Genomic DNA, 22,246 nt, shown 5'->3' on the forward strand with positions numbered 1-22,246 from the left:
GAATTAACTGAATGCACAGATTATCTGAGAAGTTATCCTCATAATGTCACCATTTAACTCTTTAAAAGAGGGTTAGTTCTGAACACATAACTTACAGAAATAAACATTTGTACTAGGGATATAAAGATGGCTTACGATTGTGTATACTACATACATTTATTTACTTGTTTATTTGTTTATATACATATAAGGGTCCGGGAATTTATACAGAAGCAGATATTAACACCTATGTTATTGAATTATAGGTATTTGTACCTCATATAATGGCCTGGTGAATAGACCTTAAATGGTTATAGCAATCGTCACTGCTGTTGAAGAATACCAAACAAACCCAGCAAACATGTTTTCCACACCTACACTCGATACGATTGCAACCATCCGCCTTCTCTATTGTAAACCCGCAAACAGGACATTTCTTCACATTCTCTTTCCCCTTGGACCATTCCTTTAGAGAGAAATCTGGGTCATCCTTGATCTCCCGATACTTCTCGCACGAGATATAAGGGTGATACTCCAAGTGGCAGCTCGTACACGTCTCCACATAACATGCATCACAGGCAAAGGGCGCACCAACCACTCCTGATTCAGCAACACGATACACTGAAGGGCAGTCAGGTGAGGGGCAAAACCGGTAGTGACCCCCGCTTGCTGCTACAAAAGCCCCTATAGAAGCCCTGAACAGCTCTTCCAACTTCTCACTTGACAATAGAGACCTCAAATCAGCGAGTAGCATATGTGTTCCACAACCTTTATGCATACAACATAGCGGGAAACCTTCCCTGCTTCTGATTGCAGACTCACACTGTTCCAGCAAGCATGATCGACAGAAGACGTGGGTACAACCTTCAAGTCTATAAGCATCCTCGAGTACACACAAGCAAATAGGACAGTCAGCCTCATCATCCATCCTTTGATTTGGAAGCCCACTTGTTTGAGAAATTTCAGAAATTATCTCCTCAACTTTTTGCTTCATCTCTTTAGTACCTCTAATAGAGATGCAATGGCTCCTGGTGTTCAGAGAGAGTTCTGCATCGGGCACCTTTAGTTTGAGACCACTAAGATCTGGTCCAAACCTCTGAACAACTCTTTTCATCAGGTCAAGAGGCAAAAGTCCTCCACGAAGATGCACTTCAAGTTGCTTGCTTTCATGTAGTGCCAGAAGGGCGTTAACAAAATTCTGCTGCGCCATATCAATCATGTCTGAGGAACCAAAGATTCTCACATAAAGGCTATGCCTGTCAAAAAGAATATAGGTTCCTGTCTCCCGCTGAACCATCTTCATAATATTAGTCCCTTCTCTTGAAAATAGAAGTTGAACAACAGTTGGAGAAATTCCCACATGATCCACAATCTTGCCTTTCATAAGTTGCTCCAATGGCCTTCTCAATTCTGCTACAATCTTTGTACCAGTAGCAGATATTTTAACCCTATAAGACCCATTTTCATTTCTCTCCAGATTGCACTCCACACCTGCAAAGCAATCCAAAGTTCTCTCAGCAGCCAAGTACCACCTAATCAATAATCAATGTCTCTGAATAATTTTGTTGTCTTTATTTAAAAATAAAAATTGTTTTACAAAAAGATCACTTTTACTAAGAGAGTTTTACAGAACATCCCCCCTTCTCCTTATATCCTACTATGTTTTTCTGCATCTCCAGAATGGAGGAGAGATAGAAAGGGTAATCTGCAGTATGCAAGAATGCTTTTTTCAGTTACCATTTAGAATTTGACCAGACAAGTGAGAGTTGAATCTGGGTAGTACAAGTAATCATCAGATTAGCATCAAATCTGGGAGAAGAGTAAGGGTTTGTGATAGTGCTCAGGCACTTTGTAAATAACTTTGTACTGTCATATAACCATAAAGTATCAAGACTCCTTTTTCAGGGTCATCTAGCACAAAAAGGAAAGGAAACTTACAGACACACAGAGAAAGAAAAAGTTCGATTTCCACCCCAAATTGTCTGACTTTTCTTTTATCAAAAGTCAACTCTTTAACTCTGATGGCGATATTTTCCGACAATTTTTGATATTTTGGAACAAATAGTTTCTTTCATAGCTTTTATTTAGTTTCTCCATATATAATTTACTTTAAAATGGTGAATTTGTCCAAGTCCAATTTCATTCTGGTTGAGGAATAAGGAAACAAAAAAGTGACAGTAGCAATCTGCAATAGCGGTAGTAATAGGGTACACTAACTCTGCCACCTAAATTAGATATCATTTCAGCCGCTGCTCAATAGTTTATTTCCCACATTGCCATGCCTTTATTAAGAAGCAATTCAGCAGAGATGATAGTTAATTAAATTAAAATTTTCAAAAAATACAATCAGAGAGAAGAAATATAACTTAGAGCAGTAAAAGATACCCTTTCTTCGCCGGAGACGTGCGAGTAAAGAATCCAGCTGGTTCCTAATAACATGATAAACTGGTGCAGGACAGGAAACAGAGGTGTGAAACAGTTGCTGACATCTTATCTTCTGCCAGGGAAGACATCCAGACAGAACCTTGCCATCAATTTGCTCCAAAGCCTCAGCTGCTTCAAGATGCAGACTTCCATCAAACAGGACAGTCGCTCGCATGTAAGTGTCCTTTGGTTCTGGTTGGAAGACCTGAACCCGAATAGACTGGACTAAAGGGATTCTTTTAGGCATGAAAGCGGATATTTCTCTCCTGAGTGCTTCTTCACAAGCAGCAATTGGAGGATTTTCCACAGCATCTCCTCTCACCAAGAAGAAATCCAGAATTTTCATATTTGTTGCTGCACTCAAAACGTCAAATATCTCCGGTTCAGAAAGTTCGCTATTAAGTCCTGAAATTACTATGCGGTCAATGTACTTATTGCTTGCCTTTGAACGGATAAAGTTTCCACCTATCGTTACACCAGAGAATCATTTACTATAAATGCAACATCGTTTGGCTCACATTTTACAATAGCTACACCTTTACTGCATCTACGAGGCCAATAAACTTTAGCTCTGAGAACAGAGGAAAACTGCTTTTGGTCATTACAGAATACACTCCTCGAAGGAACAACTTTTAGAAAGCCACCACTACATTCTACCTGATCCAACAATGTAGCTTGTTTAGCAGCATCAGGAGAAAGAAATGTTACCCTGCCCCATCTGTTCTCCTCATTGTCGTGGCCAATGCCTGAGGACTTGAGCAGTGCACAAATATCACCCGATGTGTTTCTCTCCAAAAACATCAGCAGTTCCTTATCATCAACTGCTTTTGTATTTGAATGAAATATGTCAACAGCCAAGAATCTCTTCTTAAGCTCTAAATGCTTAACAATTGCACCAGCTCCAAAGAGGGCAACTGAGGACGAAGCAGCTGATCCACCATTGAATAGGCATTTCTCCAAGCATTCATTCTGCAACAACTTGCTTTCATACTCTAGTGCATCATTCACTTGGCCCAAAACACGCTCCATGTCACTGGATGAAGCATATAACAAAACCTCGTTCTTATCAACATTAACTTGAATGCCAATCCTTTCATCCAAATGTTTAGTTCTAATGCGTGAAACAAGGTTATTGACACTACTGTTAGATTTTCCACAGAATCTTTTCAATAGCATGCTCCCAAAACCTGTTAAAACCTTATTTTCCAGCTTTTGGGCATCCATCTCCAGAAAATTAAACAACGGGGAAGGACTAAGAGTACAAAGAGAACTAAACTCAAATACGGTAACACAGACCAGATACTCCTTAGCTGCAGCAAGGATTTCACCAAAAACTACCCAGGTTGGTCGTCGATCAAAATTTAACAGTGAACAGGATGGATGTAGTTGGATATACTTCCCACTTAGTGCTACCTCATAACCTAGCTGATCATATCCAGAATACATAGCAACATTCTCGGCAAGCGAAAAAAGTATTATACTTTTCAAAGTTTCATCATGCTCGGTATGCACCTGAGGATCCCAACGCCAGTAGCTTGCAATAATAATATTAAGTTCATTCTGGAGGCAAGCTTCCAGTTCTTGCACAGTCTCCTGGCATCTCCTCATTGATTTGGCATTGATGCTATTATCCCAACACCACCCATTCCTCCTTTCCCTAGGCACAGCCTCACATTCTCTGTAAACAGAAAGTAGAGTGAAGAGATCACCATTTGGATGGCAAAATTGCACCTTCAAGCAATCAGATTTTAGCTTGTCTCCTTCAGAACCAACCCTGAAAAAAATACTGCTCGAATTAGCCATAACAGCAGGAAGAACAACACCTTCTCTACTCAAATGTTGATTAAAGCAACCGAGGATCATTTTGCCTAGCCGAGGTTCAATACCCAACTTGACTATCGTTCGTCTGTAACGACCCGGCCGGTCGTTTTGAGAATTTAAGTCTCGTTCGGTGGCTTAAGGCCCTGAGCAGCTTCATATTATGTGTATTGAATTGCATGCGTGGTTGAATTCGGTTACCGGATGTTTCTGAGTGATTTGGGACACTTAGTCCCTAAAAAGGAAGCTTAAGTCTTAGGATTTTGACCGTAGTCGGAACTATGTGAAGACGACTCCGGAATGGAGTTACGTCGGTTCCATTAGCTCCGTTGGGTGATGTTGGACTTAGGAGCGTGCCCGGACTGTAAATCCGAGGTCTGTAGCTGATTAGGCTTGAAATGGCGAAAGTCGAATTTTTGGAGATTTGGACCAGAAGTGGAATTTTTGATATCGGGGTCGGAATGCGATTCCGAGAGTTGGAACAGCTCCGTTATGTTATTTAGGACTTGCCTGCAAAATTTGACGTCATTCCGGGTTGATTTGATAGGTTTCGGCGCGAGTTTTAGAAGTTGAAGGATTTGAAAATTTATAAGTTCGATTCATGGTGCGATTCATAGTTTCGATGTCGTTTGATGTGATTTGAGACCTCGAGCGGGTCCGTGTTAGGGTATAAAACTTGTTGGTATGTTTGGACGGGGTCGGGGTGTTTTTCGGACGAGTTGCAGATGATTTCCATGGTTTTGGGGAGGTCTGAGTTCTGGTGTAATCGCACCTGCGGACCTTGGGCGCAAGTGCGATGGTCGCAGGTGCGAAGAATTAGGCGCAGGTGCGGGAAGAGCTGGACTTGGCAGTCTCCGCAGGTGCGGAGAATTTGTGCGCATCAGCGGACTCGCACGTGCGGAGATGGAAGCGCAGATGCGAGAATTGAGAGTTGGCATGGGGTCGCAGGTGCGAGGAAGTTCCGCATCTGCGATGCCCGCAGATGCGCAGAAGGCTCGCAGGTGCGGAGACTGTGGGAGTTAGTGACTTCCGCAGGTGCGACTGGTTAGACCGCAGGTGCGATAGGCGCAGGTGCGAGAAATGGTCGCAGGTGCGAGGATCGCTGGGCAGAAAGGGATTGGAATCGAGGGTTATTTCATTTTCACTCCATTTTTTATTTTGAGCTCGAGAGAAGGCGACCCTTTGAGGGATTTTCAGAGGAATCTTGTGGGTAACGATTTCTTACTCGAATTTGGTTTTATTGCATTAATCTATAGTTATTTTCTCCATTTAGTTTCGGATTTTTGGGGTTGAAATTGGACAAAATTGGAAGAACTTCTTCAATAAAGATTTCGAGTTTTGAAAGGGGATTTGTGGTCGGATTTGAGTAATTCTTATATGGTTGGACTCGTAAGTGAATGGGTGTTCATATTTTGTGATTTTTACCCGATTCCGAGACGTGGGCTCGGATCGACTTTGTAGGGCAAATTTCGGAATTTTTGTTAAAATATTGATTTCATTAATTAGATGAGTCTATTATCGTTGTATTCATGATATGCAATTGTGTTTGGTTAGATTTGGACCATTCGGAGTCGGATAATTGAGGAAAGGGCATTCTTACGGACTGTTTGAGCTTGGTTCGAGGTAAGTATCTTGTCTAACCTTGTGGGGGGGATTTTCCCCTTAGGATTTGAGTCTTCTATGTTGATTGTTGCCCGTGTGCACGAGGTGACGAGTGCGTGCATGAACTTATTTGTGGAAAGTTGGCCTTCTAGGGTTCTTAGGTCCTTGTATTCATTGAATATGCAGTTGTTCTTGTTATGATTATATATCTTTGTGAGAAAGCACGGGAAAAAATATGTTATTGATATTGGATTATAAATATAATACAAGAGGTCCCTATTTATAGCTATACACTACAAGGAGATATTACTCCTCTTCCAATGTGGGACAAGACTACACTATACATATCTATAAACTAACACTCCCCCTCAAGCCGGTGCATACACATCATATGTACCGAGCTTGTTACACATGTAACTAATACGAGAACCAGTAAGAGACTTAGTGAAAATATCTGCTAGTTGATCATTCGACTTTACAAACTTTGTAACAATATCTCCTGAAAGTATTTTTTCTCTGACAAAGTGACAGTCGATCTCAATGTGTTTAGTCCTCTCATGGAACACCGGATTTGACGCAATATGAAGAGCAGCTTAGTTATCACACACTAGTTCCATCTTGCTGATTTCTCCAAACTTTAACTCCTTGAGCAACTGCTTGACCCAAACCAACTCACACGTCGTCATAGCCATGGCCCGATATTCGGCTTCGGCGCTAGATCGAGCAACTACATTCTGTTTCTTGCTCTTCCACGAGACCAAATTACCTCTTACTAGAACACAATATCCAGACGTAGAACGTCTATCAAAAGGTGATCCTGCCCAATCAGCATCTGTGTACCCAACAATCTGCTCGTGGCCTTGATCCTCGAATAGTAATCCTTTGCCTGGAGCTGACTTTATATACCGAAGAATGCGAACAACTGCATCCCAGTGACTATCACATGGAGAATCCAAAAACTGACTTACAACACTCGCCGGAAAAGAAATGTCAGGTCTAGTCACTGTGAGGTAATTCAATTTGCCAACCAACCTCCTATATCTCGTAGGGTCTCTAAGAGGCTCCCCCTGTCCAGGCAGAAGCTTAGCATTCGGATCCATAGGAGAGTCAATAGGTCTGCAACCCATCATTCCAGTCTCCTCAAGAATGTCTAAGGCATACTTCCGCTGTGAAATAACAATACCTGAGCTAGACTGAGCGACCTCAATACCTAGAAAATACTTCAATTTGCCCAGATCCTTAGTCTGAAAGTGCTGAAAGAGATGTTCCTTCAGATTAGTAATACCATCCTGATCATTACCAGTAATAATAATATCATCAACATAAACCACTAGATAAATACACAGATTAGGAGCAGAATGCCGATAAAATACAGAGTGATCAACCTCACTACAAGTCATGCCGAACTCCTGAATAATTGTGTTGAACTTACCAAACCAAGCTCGAGGGGACTGTTTCAAACCATATAGTGACTTACGCAATCTACACACACAACCATTAAACTCCCCCTGAGCAACAAAATCAGGTGGTTGCTCCATATAAACTTCTTCCTCAAGATCACCGCGGAGAAAAGCATTCTTAATGTCTAACTGATAAAGAGGCCAATGACGTACAGCAGCCATGGATAAAAAGAGACGAACAGATGCTACTTTAGCCACGGGAGAGAAAGTATCACTATAATCAAGCCCAAAAATCTGAGTATATCCTTTTTGCAACAAGACGATCCTTAAGCCGATCAATCTGGCCATCCGGACCAACTTTGACTGCATAAACCCAACGACAACCAACAGTAGACTTACCTGCAGGAAGAGGAACAAGCTTCCAAGTGTCACTCGCATGTAAAGCAGACATCTCGCCAATCATAGCATGTCGCCATCCTGGATGAGATAGTGCCTCACCTGTAGACTTAGGGATAGAAACAGTGGACAAAGAAGATATAAAAGCATAATGTGGTGACGACAGACGATGATAACTTAAACCGACATAGTGGGGATTAGGATTAAGTGTGGATCGTACACCTTTGCAGAGTGCAATTGGTTGACTAAGAGGAGACAAGTCCGCAGTAGGTGCAGAATCTGATGCGGGGCGTGAATCACCTTGGGCCTGATGCTGGATGTGGACGACGATGATAAGTCAAGAATGGTGGAGCTGCAGAAGGTTGAACTGGATTATGTGGAGGAACTGAAGCTATAGGTGGTGGAGTTACAACCGGAGCTGTAGGTGGTGGAACTGGAGCTATAGGTGGTAGAGCTACAACTGGAGCTATAGGTGGTGGAGCTACAACTGGAGCTGTAGGTGGTGGAGCTGGAGTGACTGAATCTCCAAAAGATGAAATTGGTAGTACCTCAGAAATATCTAAGTGATGACCTGAATCTGTGAAGTATGATTGGGTTTCAAAGAATGAAACATCAGCGGACATAAGGTACCGCTGGAGGTCAGGAGAGTAGCATCGATACCCCTTTTGTGTTCTCGAGAAACCCAGAAATACGCACTTAAGAGCACGAGGAGCTAACTTATCTGTTCCTGGAATAAGGTTATGGACAAAACAAGTGCTTCCAAAGATACGGGGTGGAAGAGAGAACAAAGGTAAGTGGGGAAACATGACAGAGAATGGAACTTGGTTCTGGATAGCTGAAGATGGCATACGATTAATAAGATAGCAAGATGTAAGAACGGCATCCCCCCAAAAACGCAACGGAGCATGAGATTGTATGAGTAGGGTACGAGCAATTTCAATAAGATGTCTATTTTTTCTTTCAGCTACCCCATGTTGTTGAGATGTGTACGGACAAGATGTTTGATGAATAATCCCATGAGATTTCATAAACTGCTGAAATGGGGAAGACAAATACTCTCGGGCATTATCACTACGAAAAGTGCGAATAGAAACCCCAAATTGATTTTTAATTTCAGCGTGGAAGGTCTGGAAAATAGAAAACAGCTCAGATCGATTTTTTATCAAAAATATCCAAATGCACCTGGAATAATCATCAATGAAACTGACAAAGTAGCGGAATCCTAAGGTGGAACTGACCCGACTAGGACCCCAAACATCTGAATGGACTAAAGTAAAAGGTGACTCTGCTCGATTATCAAGACGCCGAGGGAAATGGGAGCGGGTATGCTTACCGAGCTGACATGACTCACACTCTAGAGCTGACAAGTGAGATAAACCAGATACCATTTTCTGAAGTTTTGACAAACTGGGATGTCCCAACCGTTTATGTAATAAATCTGGTGAATCAGTAACAGGACAAGTTGTAGAAGGAAGACAAGATGTGAGTCCATGTGATTTAGCAAGGATAAGGTAATAAAGTCTATTTGATTCACGTCTGGTACCAATGATCCGCCCCGTACTGCGTTCCTGTATAAAAACATGGTCATCAAGAAATAAAACAGCGCATTTAAGTGATTTGGCTAAGCGACTAACAGCTATGAGATTAAAAGAACTATTGGGAACATAAAGGACTAAATCTAAAGGTAAGGAAGGAAGTGGGCTTGCTTGACCTATTGTCGTTGCCATGGTTTGAGACTCATTGGCCATTGTAACTTTTGGAAGAGATTGAGAATACGAAATAGTAGTGAAAAGAGATTTGTTACCAGAAATATGATCTGATGCACCTGAATCAATGATCCAAGACTCAGAGGATGAAGATTGGGAGAAACAAGTCACGCTATTACCTGTTTGAACAACAGAAGCTATCTCAGAAGATGTCTGCTTACATGTTTTATATTGAAGGAACTCAATATACTCTGCTAAAGAAACCATCCGACTATTCAAAGCATCGGTTCCCATGTCGCTACAATTTGTAGTAGTAGTAGGGTTAACTTGAAATAGTGGAAATAAGTAAATCCTGTGAGAAAACTGAAGAAATAGCTTGAAAAACACTGTTTACAGCAGGAAAACAGAACATTGTTCTGTGCCGGAAATACTGTTCACGCGGAAACACTGTAGCTCGCCGGAAAATTCCAAAGTTGTTGGAATTTGTTGTAACCAGGATGGATAGACTCGGAATTCCTTTGCGAGCAAGCTGTCCTGAAGAAATATTTTCAAACAATGGCCAGAAGGTCACTGTTCACGCCGGAAAAATATAAAAGTGACCAGAATTTGATTTGAATTAGATGGGTAGGCTCGGAATTTTGAGGAGAGCACACTGTCCTGAAGAATCTTCGCGAAAAAATGGCCGGAAAGTGGCTAGAACCCTCGCCGGAAAAGTTGTTGCCGGCGCGTGGAGGAGCGTGGCGGCTTTTCTGCCGGATAAAATTTCAGGGATTGGTAGTCGGAGGGTGATCTACCTCGTGGTGGTATTGGTTTTAGCACAACACCGACAGAAAGTGACTTTCACTTAGACAAGCCTTAGGTCACCGGAAAAATTACACGATGACTAAGTTATTTCTTCCCGATTAACGCTGGAATGACGCACAGCGATCTTTTCTCACTAATGCTCTGATACCATGTGAGAAGGCACGGGAGAAAATATGTTATTGATATTGGATTATAAATACAATACAAGAGGTTCCTATTTATAGCTATACACTACAAGGAGATATTACTCCTCTTCCAATGTGGGACAAGACTACACTATATATATTTATAAACTAACAATCTTAATTACTAGATTTACATCTACCTGCTTAATTAGAATCAATTGCTTCATGATCCACTATTATTGTTACTTGATTCATATGTGCCTTAATTGAAACTGTTATCTCTTTTATAGCCATGCTATCTTTTCGTAAATGCTTATCTTTAATTGGAATTAATATTATTTTTTTCTATAATTGTTCGGTCTTAATTGAGGTTATGATAATTTTTCCGTTGCTTATCCTTAATTGAATTGTTGAATATCCTTCGTAATTTCCTCAACCTTAAAAAAAGTTTAGATATCATATATCTTAGTTGACTTGTTTTATTTGAAATTATTTGATGCGTGTTAGCTTCCCTGTTGTTGAAGTGTAAATTGTGGGATCGTTGCTACACATTAGTTTTCCCTTTGTTGAGTTGTTCTCTTTACGCCTAGCATTCTTTATTGTGGTTATTCCTTGTGAATTGGTTCTACCGTTTCTTTGTGAATTAAAGTTCTTGAGTTGATTTACTTGTCGTACTTTGTATTATTGTCATTGTTGATGTGGTACTTGTTGTGGTGATGCACGAGGTTTCTGCCGTGCGGTTGTTATTATGGGGTTGCACGAGGTTTCTGTCGTGCTATTGTTACCATTGATATTTGCACATTCGGCGTGACAAGACGGGATATGTATATATATATGTGGGTTGCGCATGTGGCGAGACAAGGTAGAAACATTATTATGCATGTGTGGCGAGACAAGACGGGCATTTATGTTACTATTGCACACGTGGCAAGACAAGGTGGGCTGTGTCAGGGATTGATTTGTGATGATTTATGGCCTGGGGGCATTCTTGTTGTTGATATTTGTGTAGTGGTATACGTACCTGTGTGAACTTTATCTTGTGAAAGCTGTGAGAAAATATTCTACGTGTTGTCCGTTCTTCTTCTTCCTTATGCTTGTTGTCCGTTCTTCTTCTTCCTTATGCTTATTTGCTGGTATGGACTATGTTAGGACACTTGCACAAGCATACACATAGTTAAACACTCTTATCGGATAAGAGGTGTTCTTGATATTGTTGAGCATAGATGCTCACCCTTGTTTACTTGCCTTCTATGGGAGAATGGCTCTATTAGCACGTGAGTCGTCAGTGCAGTTATGAGGTGTTATGAGGGCACAGGATGCCAAGTGTTAGGGTTCAGGTATTGAGACCCGTGAGTTGTGAATTTGTTCGAGGTTCGGTACCTCGTGGAGTTGTTGGCTAAAACGTGATGTAAAAGCGGTTGTAGTTACTGAGTTATTACTTGTCCTTGCTGTATTCGTGATTCCGGATTTAGGTTGTGTTCCATTCACTTTGTCTGCGTCATTTTCATGATATTCCGTTGATACTTGTTTTTTCTTGCTTTAATGCCATTACTGTATTGTGAGCCATATTGCATAGTCCTTATGAAGACATTATACTTCTGTTATTCATGAACTTATATTTGTTCAGTTTATTAGACCAGTGGGTGTCTTGACTGTTCCTCGTCACTACTCTACCGAGGTTAGTCTTGATATTTACTGGGCACCGCTGTGGTGTGCTCATGCTACCCTTCTGCACATTTTTGTGCAGATCCAGGTACTTGTTCGTTAGCTAGTTGTGTGGACTGTTGCTGTGGAGACTCAAGGTAAACCTGTTGTTGTGTTCGCAGGCTTCGGAGTCACCTTCAAGTTTTCGTTTTGCATTGTTCATTACTGTTTCTGGACAGTTGTATTTAGAGGCTTTCTAGCAAACACTCTGTAGAGCTTATGATTTGTACTACCGGTTTTGGGAATTGTAAGAGATTCTATCTAAATAATGTTGTTGTTTTAATTATTGTTAGGCTTACCTAGTCCCTAAGACTAGGTGCCATCACGATACCCAAACGGAGGGGAAATTGGGTCGTGACATCGTCCGTCTGTAGTTAATTCATAAGCATCATCTTTTTGCCTAACAGCGCCTAACTGAACCAGATTTCTGGTGGCCATCTCAATAGCTTTAGCGCTAGGTGCGTCAACAAAATCAAAATCTTGCACGTTCTTGATGCCCAGAGCAAGAATCCTCAGCACTGCAACACCAAGATGAGCCTTGCGAATTTCAGGTTCCTGATGACAAGGCATAGCCTCAAAATCACTTTCTGAGTAAAGTCTATAACACCTTCCTGGTTCAGTTCTCCCAGCACGGCCAGCCCGTTGATTAGCAGAGCTCTGGCTGACATTGCATATCCTGAGAATACTCATGCAAGTGCCAGGTTCAAACCTGCTTTCTTTGACCATGCCAGAATCAACAACACATTTAACCCCTGGAATTGTCAATGATGTCTCAGCAACATTTGTAGTGAATATTACCTTTCTGTTCCCCGGATAGCTGAGAAAAACTCTATGCTGTTCTTCATAGGATAGTTTGCCATGTAAAGGTAAAGCAATGGCTGATGATGATTGAAACTTCTCACAAGCCCATTCGACTTCAATTTGAGAAGTCAAGAAGGCTAGGACTGTTCCCTCTCCCTCTGTTTCATGGATTTCAGTCACCGTCTTAACAACATCATAGACATAGGAGGAGATTGGGCCAGCACCAAGACATCCAATGGATTCACAGGGAACATATTTAATATCAACCGGATAAGTTCTACCCGACACGTGGAACGTTCCACAGCCAAAGAAGTAATCAGCAAGCTGGTCTGCATCAGCTGTGGCAGACATAATAACAAGCCTCAGATCAAGCCTATGATAGAGCAGATTCTTTATCAATGCTAAAAGTAGATCAGTGTTTAGGCTTCTTTCATGTGCCTCATCAACAACAATACATGAAATCTTGGACAAAGTCTTATCGACCATATAGTGCTGTAGAAGGCAATGATCTGTCATAAACACAACCTTTGAGTCAAATTTATGACCAGATGAATATGAAGAATAGCATATGATCGAGGTGTCATCATAACACCCTTCGCTTTCTTGTTGCACCCTTCGTGCCAAAGAGTTGGCAGCAAGCTTCCGGGGCTGAGTACAAACCATAGATCCATTACCAGTCACTCCAGAATCAACTAGGAATTGAACCGGTTGTGTACTTTTTCCTGATCCAGTCTCGCCAATCAAGACGGTCACCTAGAATTTGCAACATTCCAGGATATATATATAAAAAAAAACAAAGAATCAAGCTCAACACAGATGACTTGTAAATAACTGATATTACACAGGTATGCTAGGAGCAAGTGAAAGTCCTTCGGAACTAAATATCCATTTTCGCAAAGTCAAATATGAACAAGCCATTTGTGTAATTAAATGCTAGACTGGACAACAAAAACGGGAGGGGGGGACAAAGGAAAATAAACAGTTTCTCAGAACCTGCAAACAGCAAACACGATGACTCAACAAAATTTAATTTCTTCGTAAGTAATATAACTCAATACTTCAAAATTAACAATATTTTCATTTTTAAATGGTAGTTCAAAATTTCTTCCCAGTAAATTCGCAGTAAAAATTTAAGATCGTAATTATTTTTTTATGTTTTCAGGATAAGTTCAGCTCATTATTCCTTTATCGCGAGCCGGAATGATAACAAAGGATGAATAATATTTTTCTTTTGCTAATTAACGTCCAGGAAAAAGAGAGGGCAAGCCCTCGTACAAGGTATAGTTGCTATTTGGCAACCTCTAAGTCACATGTTTGTGTATTCTCATAAATGCAAGGGGGAGGTCGTGTACATGTGCAGTCTCCCTGTAATATGGCCATTAATTTGGCTTCTTCTCAAGTGGGGGCCAAATTTTCATGACATTTGCCATGACATAATATCCACTATAACAAAATTTGTGGATCATGACATTTGCCATGACATAATATCCACTATTAGGCCAAGGATTTCTTGCTATAAAATAGAGGAGCTTCTCCTCATTTGAAAATACACCAATTCAAGAGTTTTTCACTCTTGTCTTTCTTTCTCCTCCATTATTTCATTATAGAGTATTTTGTAAGAGAGTAAGTGTTGGGAAACACTTGTGTGAACTCTTTCTTTGGACTTATCTTGTGAGGTTATTCTCTTGGGATATTTGAGACTAATTAGAGTATTTACTCTAATTTTGTACTCTCTTTTGTACTCTTGTTGGTATAGTGAAATTGCTCCTCTCCGCTTGTGGACGTAGGTCACCTTGACCGAACCACGTTAAATTTGTGTCTTCTTCATCTTCTTTAATTGTCGTTATTATCAACTTGCATTGTCTTTGTTATTGTCATTATAACGTTGTTTGGCTAAATTCCGCACTACCCGACAACCCGATCCAAACAAATTGGTATCAGAGCCAGATCTAACTGGCCGGTTCAAAGCACAAAAGACAGCTTTCTTACATGGCGAACTTAAGGAACAAATATACATGCATCAACCCGAAGGATTTAAAATTGAAGGAAAAGAAGATCATGTTAGCTTGTTGAAGAAATCCTTGTACGGATTAAAGCAGTCTCCAAGACAATGGTATAAAAGGTTTGATTCCTTTATGTTGGGTCATGGTTATTCGAGGAGCATGTATGATAGTTGTGTTTACTTCCGAAAGTTAAATGATGGTTCATTTGTGTACCTATTATTATATGTTGATGACATGCTCATTGATGCTAAGGATTTAACAGAAATTCACAATTTGAAAAGTCGGCTGAAAAGTGAATTTGAGATGAAAGATTTGGGAGCAGCTAAGAAAATCCTTGGTATGGAGATCAAAAGAGATCGAAAAGCCAACAGGCTATTTCTGACCCAGAAGAAGTACTTGGAGAAAGTCTTGGAGAGGTTTGGCATGAAAGATGCTAAACCAATTAGTACCCCTCTTGCTGCTCATTTTAAGTTATCAGCTGATCAGTCCCCGCAGTCAGAGAAAGAAGAGAGATACATGGCACAGGTTCCTTATTCTAGTGCAGTCGGCAGTATTATGTAAGCAATGGTTTGTACACGTCCAGACATTTCACAAGCAGTGAGCGTGGTAAGCCGGTATATGACTTGCCCTGGTAAAGCACATTGGCATGCTGTGAAATGGATTCTCAGATACTTGCGAGGTACTTCAAACACATGTTTGGAGTTTGGGAGAAATACTAACACTTTGGTTGGTTTTGTAGACTCAGATTATGCAGGTGATCTTGACAAAGAAAATCACTGACATGCTATGTATTTTTGCATCGGTGGTTGCGCTATTAGTTGGAAAGCTACATTACAACATGTAGTAGCTTTATCTTCTACCGAAGAAGAATATATGGCAGTGACCGAGGCGATCAAAGAAGCTTTATGGTTAAAGGGTCTATTTGCGGAACTCAGTTTACACAAGGTGGTATTACCATTTTCTGTGATAGTCAAAGTGCCATTCACTTGACTAAAGATAAAATGTATCATGAGAGGACGAAGCACATTGATATAAAGTATCATTTCATCCGAGAAACCATTATTGAAGGAAAAGTCTTTGTTCAGAAGATCTAACACTAGAGACAATCTTGTTGACATGTACACAAAACCTCTCCAGTGTCCAAGTTCAAGTTTTGCCTGAACTTGATTGGCATTTATGAAGAACGATTTTTCCCATTAGGGTTTTTGCGTAGAAGGTGGAGCAAATTTACTATATATAAGCCGAAATTAGGCCAAGGCGGAGATTTGTAATACGACCATTAATTTGGCTTCTTCTCAAGTGGGGGCCAAATTTTCATCACATTTGCCATGACATAATATCCACTATAACAAAATTTGTGGATCATGACATTTGTCATGACATAATATCCACTATTAGGCCAAGGATTTCTTGTTATAAATAAAGGAGTTATCTCCTCATTTGAAAACACACCAATTCAAGAGTTTTTCACTCTTGTCTTTCTTTCTCCTCCTTTATTTCATTATTATAGAGTATTTTGTAAGAGAGTGAGTGTTGGGAAACACTTGTGTGAACCCTTTCTTTGGAGTGATCTTGTGAGGTTATTCTCTTGGGGTATTTGGGACTAATTAGAGTATTTACTCTAATTTTGTACTCTTGTTGGTATAGTGAAATTGCTCCTCTCCGCTTGTGGATGTAGGTCACCTTGACCGAACCACGTTAAATTTGTGTCTTTTTTATCTTCTTTAATTGCCGTTATTATCAACTTGCATTGTCTTTGTTATTGTCATTATAACGTTGTTTTACTAAATTCCACACTACCCGGTAATCCGATCCTAACACTCCCCATACAGAAAAAAACTTGTCCGACTGGTGCATGCACCAATATACAATAGTTAATGATACTGTTAATTGGTTAATTGAGGTAAGAATGCATATATTAACAATTGTTAGCTGACAAATCTTATGTATAAGACACATGCCCTGCACTTATTACTTTGGTGCATGCGTTGTGTCTGTGGTGCAAGTAAGAATTTGTCTGTCCACTATATTCAACAAGGTAACAACTCGAATGGTTTTGAATGTATCCAACAAGGTAATAACTCGAATGAATTTAAGTTATATACATTGACAGAGTAAAGTTTTTTTTATCTTTACGCTGTCAGTGCATAAAACTTAAAACTCAAACAAGAATAAAAACATGAATAGATTAGGCACCTGTTGATAATGTATTTGCCTAAGTATCTGCTGCCGGAAAGCGAAAATTGGCAAGCAAACATCAAGCCTACGACACTCTCTCATCATCAAACAATGAATTTTATTCCAATCAAATTCTCTTCCAATCTTAAACACCCTTAAACCCTCTTCCTCTTCCTTAAAACCCTTCTCCTCCAAATGCTGAATAATACATTCAATCCCTCCTCTAAACTCCTTTATCCTTTTCCTTATCAAATCCCTTTCCTTCTCAAACCCCTCCTTATTCTTCATAATCACATTGTACACCAAATTATTCCTACTCTTTAGTAATTTCAATTTTGTAATTTCATCGCACACCAAATCCAATTTGTTCTCCCACTTTTGTAACAATTCACCCTCTACTGATAACAATCCCTTCAACTTCTCCAAAAATACCAGTTTTACCCTCTCCTTCAACTCATCCCTATCAGATGAAACCTCAACATTTCGTTTCACCCACGGCGTAAACAAATGCCCGCCTTCGGCCTTATTCTCCATAATTCCACAATCACTTCAAGCGTTTCACTCCATTGATCGTACAGCAGTGACCCAAAAATGAAACCTTTGATAAACACAAAGGAATTCCGAGGGGCAAACGGTAATTTCTCAATTAGAGCGTTCAATTCGGAACGGCTGATTCTTCGGTGGTTACTACGGGAACGAAGCTGGACTATGAAATTCGGCGGTTCGTGCCAATTCCCCGGCGGGCGATCAAGCTCGTAATTCGAAGCATAATAGCACGGCCTATAGGGCCGGTGATTCGCCGGACGGTAACTGTGCTGCGGATACATCGCCGGCGCCGGGAACCGGCGGTTGTTGGAGGAAGAATCAGGTGTATACATTGTATTATAAAACCCTAGAGAATCAACAGTTGCACACAGAAGAAGTGACAGCTTACAGTTCAGTGAAATTTCTAGAACAAAAAATGGAGGGATAAACGAAGAGACGTGCAAACTAGACGGGTTTTACAGTCCGCTGAAGTTGATTTGGAATTGAAATTAGCGCCTTCTTTATAAAACAAATTGAATTTTCTTTTATTAAGTTATACTCCCACCATCGGCTAAATATTATTTTATTAAAAAGAGAAATTTAAAATTAAAATTATTATTAAATATTATTATTCTTTTTTTGAAATTATTAAAAAAAAAAGGGTATCACATAAATTGAGACAAAAGAAATATAGTGCAAAAGAAAGAGACTAGAGCGGCGTGAAATGTTTTTCACTTTTTTCGATTTTTTTTTACTTTTTTTCGAAATCAGTGTTTAGCCATAAACTTTTCAATTTTCACTTGAAGATGAATTTTGAAATTTTTCAAAAAATTTAAAAACTCCAAAAGCTATTTTTAAAATTTTCACTCACAAAACATTAAAACAACCCAAAATTATATTCATATTCAAACACAACTCTAATTTTCAAATATCATTTTCACTTGAATAAAAGTTCATTTTTTTCAAATTTTTATAATTCTTATGTCCAAACGCCCACTAATACTTTTGTCTTCAGGGGCCGACTAACCTAAATTCTATAGCGACACTATATTTTTTATGTGTGTGTGTTTTATTTTCTTTTGAAAGAAAAACCTACAAGTTTCCTTCATTCTTGAATTAATTGATATGTGTGTGTTTCAATTTCTTTTGAAAAAAAAAAAAAGAAACCTAAAATTTTCACGTGTAACATATTTTGCTATCATTTCTGCTTCTACAACCTACTCCGCTATTTGGCCAACCTTCTCCAAATTCAAAAGCACTTTTCTTTCAAAGTTGAAGTGTTTGGCCAAGATTTTAAAAAAAAAAAATACTTTTGAGTAGAAGCAAAAGCGGTTTTGGAGAATCAGAAAATTATAGCTTCTCCCTAAAAGTACTTTTTTTAAAAATATTTTTGAGAAAAATACACTTATAAGTACTTTTTAAAAATTTGGCCAAACACTAATTGCTGCTCAAAAGTATTTTTCAAATTAATTATTCAAACACAAACTAATTTTTATCAAAAATACTTTATAAAAAAGCACTATTCAAAAACTTTTTCTTCCTAAGACTACACCACCCCCACCAAGAGCCAAGCTTCCCGCGTCCAAACCCTAGTGAAGTTAACCGGCAAACGAGCCCTCTGCGCCCTCACGCGCGGCCAACTCGCGTGCTTTTCCGGCGAGATCTCAGCCACACGTCGGCACGTGTGGCTTTTTCCGGCGACTTTTCAAACTATTTTCTTCAGACAGCCTCCTCTCGAGGATTTTCCGAACCTTCCTGTTTCGGCTTCATCAAATTCCGACGTCTTTTTCTTTTTCCGGCCATTAAACATCAGATTCCGGTGGAATCTAACATTTCTTTCTTCTAAATTTGTATTCACCCACTGTGATTACTACCAAACCTCCTTTTTTCACATAACCTAAGCAGAAGTTAGCACTAATATGGGAGAAAACAGGATATACTTCAATGTCGGCTTCAAATCTTTCGATATCACTAGATGGAATTCCAACAAGACATATGGTTTGAATGGGTGGAGAGAAGTCGCAATATGATGAGACGCTCATCCATGGGCAGAAAGACAATGGAATGGATTTGCTACGTACTTAAAAAAGCATCGAAAGATCACAAGAATTTAGTAAAGAGATGGAAAAATAAGGACCAACTGACAGAATATTTCTGTACTAGGGAATTCAATGCCCATGGAAGGTATATGAGTATTTTGTCATTAAAGGGAGAAGGAAGATCAGTCATTATTATCCCATAGTTGGCTTCGAATGCAGGCTGAAAAGACATAGCATTTAAGATAGAAAGATTCATTTATTATGCCCCCAAGTTGAATGTCACAGTACCACCCAGAAATACGGTGGATAACTACCCTTATGTCAAAGCAGTTAAGGAGAGTAAATGGGAATCTAATACTCTCCGAGAGGCAGATGTCAGAACCAAAAAATGAGATATCTCTATTTTGGAACCACCCGGAATTGAGGACACTAGTTAGCTGAAAAGATGCATTATTGGGTACTTTGGGAAGGAAATCACTGAGAGACCCTCATTAGCAGACATAAGGCGATGGGCTACTGCTTCATGGAATAAAGCATTTGGGGTCAACATGCATGAGATGACTGGTAACATGTTTCCATTCGAATTTCTGAATAAATACATGGTTGAGCATATTCTTCAAGGATAATGGAGATGGAAAAAGTTCAAGTTTCATCTGGAATGGTGGAACTACACTGCTGGCTGCATACCAAACTCTCAAATTGTGAAAACCTACTGGATTAGAGTCATGGGGATTCCCCTACATGTGTGGTCATAAAAGATCTTCAAAGAAATAGGAGATCTCTGTGGGGGGATGGATAGCTACTGAAGAAGAAACTAATCTCAAAAACCATCTCAAGTGGACCAGAGTTCAAATTACCGGTGATGGCAGAAAGATACCTAATGATATCGTGATTGAAAGAGAAGGGATCAGATTTTTCATTCCAATATGGGCTGAAAAACAGGCAAGATTTGAACTGAAGTCGTCGAAAAACCTAGACAGCGTCGGAGAAGATAAAGAAACAAAACTCATAAGAGACTAGTAGACAAAGGAACCCTATAAGCAACTAATGGATAAAGGCAGTCAAACAGCTGTAGACATGATGGGCGAGAACATGGGGTGTATTGTATTGCAAATTAAAAATAAGGGAAAGGCACGTGCGCAACACATGCAAGGTCCAAGTTTTAATACAATTGATCTGGGCCTTAATGATCCAAATACTGAGTTGAAATTAAATGGGCATGATTCTGCAGCCCAGGTCATTTTTAATGACGTTTTACGTGAGCCCACTGAAGAAAAAAGAATGACGCCTTTTAGTGAGGAACTGGGCAGTGCCTCTTGCTCGAAAATTCAAGAAACCAATGCAGGGGATCCAATTCCCACTGCAAACCTCGAAATTATGGCACATGCAATAACACACATGAATTGCGACCAGCCAGAATGTGTAGCAGAGACGAGAAAATCGGGACAGAAGGTAGGGGAGGATATTGTATGCATGAAAATGGGGGAAGATCAAGTTGATACCAGATTGGAGCACCAACAGCAGTTATGTCACCTCAATTCTGATCAAAATTGGGAGGTGGAGGAGGTTACTGCTCTCTCAGTACAACACCACAATTCAGTAATGGAAAAAAAGATGGATGCGACACTGTGGGTACATCAGAATATGATTAAATTGGAAAAAATATTCAGAGTAGATTTTCAAGGCCATGAAGAAGAAGCACTGGAGTTACTCATGCAAATTGACAGTTGTAGACAAGTCAAAAGATTGGAGACAGAGGTGGAGGTGAAGAAACAAAGGTTCAAAGGCTCACTGGAACTAAAAGTTTTGGCCTCTTTTGATGTCAAATTTAAGACCGATGAGAAAAGAAATAGGGGAAAAGATATGTCTATTATTGCAATATGAAGATCAATTTAATAACATGGAATGTAAGGGGATTAAATGACAAGAAGAAAAGGGAGATCATAAAGAGTCAAGTACTCAATTGGAAGACAAACATTATTTGTCTGCATGAGACAAAATTGGAGGGGGAAATCAAGGAAATTGTTAGTCAAATTTGGGGTGGGAGATGGGTGATGTATGCATGTTTAGAAGCTAGTGGCACGAGATGGGGAATTTTGTTACTATGGGACTGCAGAGTATGGAAAGGGGAGATGTTACAGATTGGTGCATACACTTTGACATGCAAGTTCGAGGCTCTTTTACAGAACTTTCACTGTCTTATAACAGGGGTATATGCTCCTAATTGCAGAATAGAAAGAAGAATAGTATGGAGGGAAATTGGTGCAGTGAGGGGTCTGATGGAAGGCCCTTGGGTAGTTTGTGGTGACTTTAATGTCACAAAGTACCCCTCTAAAAAAAGGGACTGCTCGAGGAGGTCCAGTGAGATGGTGGGATTCTTAGATTTTATAGAAGACATGGAGTTGATAGATCTTCAACTCGAAGGAGGATCCTACACTTGGTTCAAAGCGGATAATCATACTACTGCTTCTAGAATTGACAGATTTCTAATTTCAGAAGAATGGGATGATAGCTTCAGAAATATCAAGCAAACTCTCCAACAAAGGCTGATCTCTGACCATACCCCTGTGGCCCCACGTTGTGGTGCTTGGGAGCAAGATAAATCACACTTTAAGTTTGAAAATTGGTAGCTGAATTCCGAAGGTTTTGATGACAGAATCAGGAATTGGTGGTCATATTTTGAATTTTCAGGAAGACCAGACTATATTTTAGCTTGCAAACTAAAATCTCTCAAAGGTAAGT

General features: G+C 39.9%; 1 protein-coding gene and 1 long non-coding RNA gene across 2 annotated transcripts in view; one reads left to right on the forward strand and one right to left on the reverse strand.

Annotated features, from left to right (window-relative positions):
- Positions 1–22,246, forward strand: part of LOC138908859 (uncharacterized) — a 170,210-nt gene that overhangs the window by 17,475 nt on the left and 130,489 nt on the right. The window lies entirely within an intron of this gene.
- Positions 4–17,967, reverse strand: LOC104110672 (ATP-dependent RNA helicase DEAH12, chloroplastic-like). The gene is given in 6 exon segments (XM_070199546.1): positions 4–1,470; positions 2,365–2,889; positions 2,892–4,301; positions 12,315–13,512; positions 16,959–17,461; positions 17,464–17,967. Coding segments are annotated over 6 exon segments (5,205 nt in total). The 5' UTR covers positions 17,819–17,967; the 3' UTR covers positions 4–256.

The sequence above is a fragment of the Nicotiana tomentosiformis genome, chromosome 4 (assembly GCF_000390325.3).
Source record: "Nicotiana tomentosiformis chromosome 4, ASM39032v3, whole genome shotgun sequence".
Classification (NCBI taxonomy): Eukaryota; Viridiplantae; Streptophyta; class Magnoliopsida; order Solanales; family Solanaceae; genus Nicotiana; species Nicotiana tomentosiformis.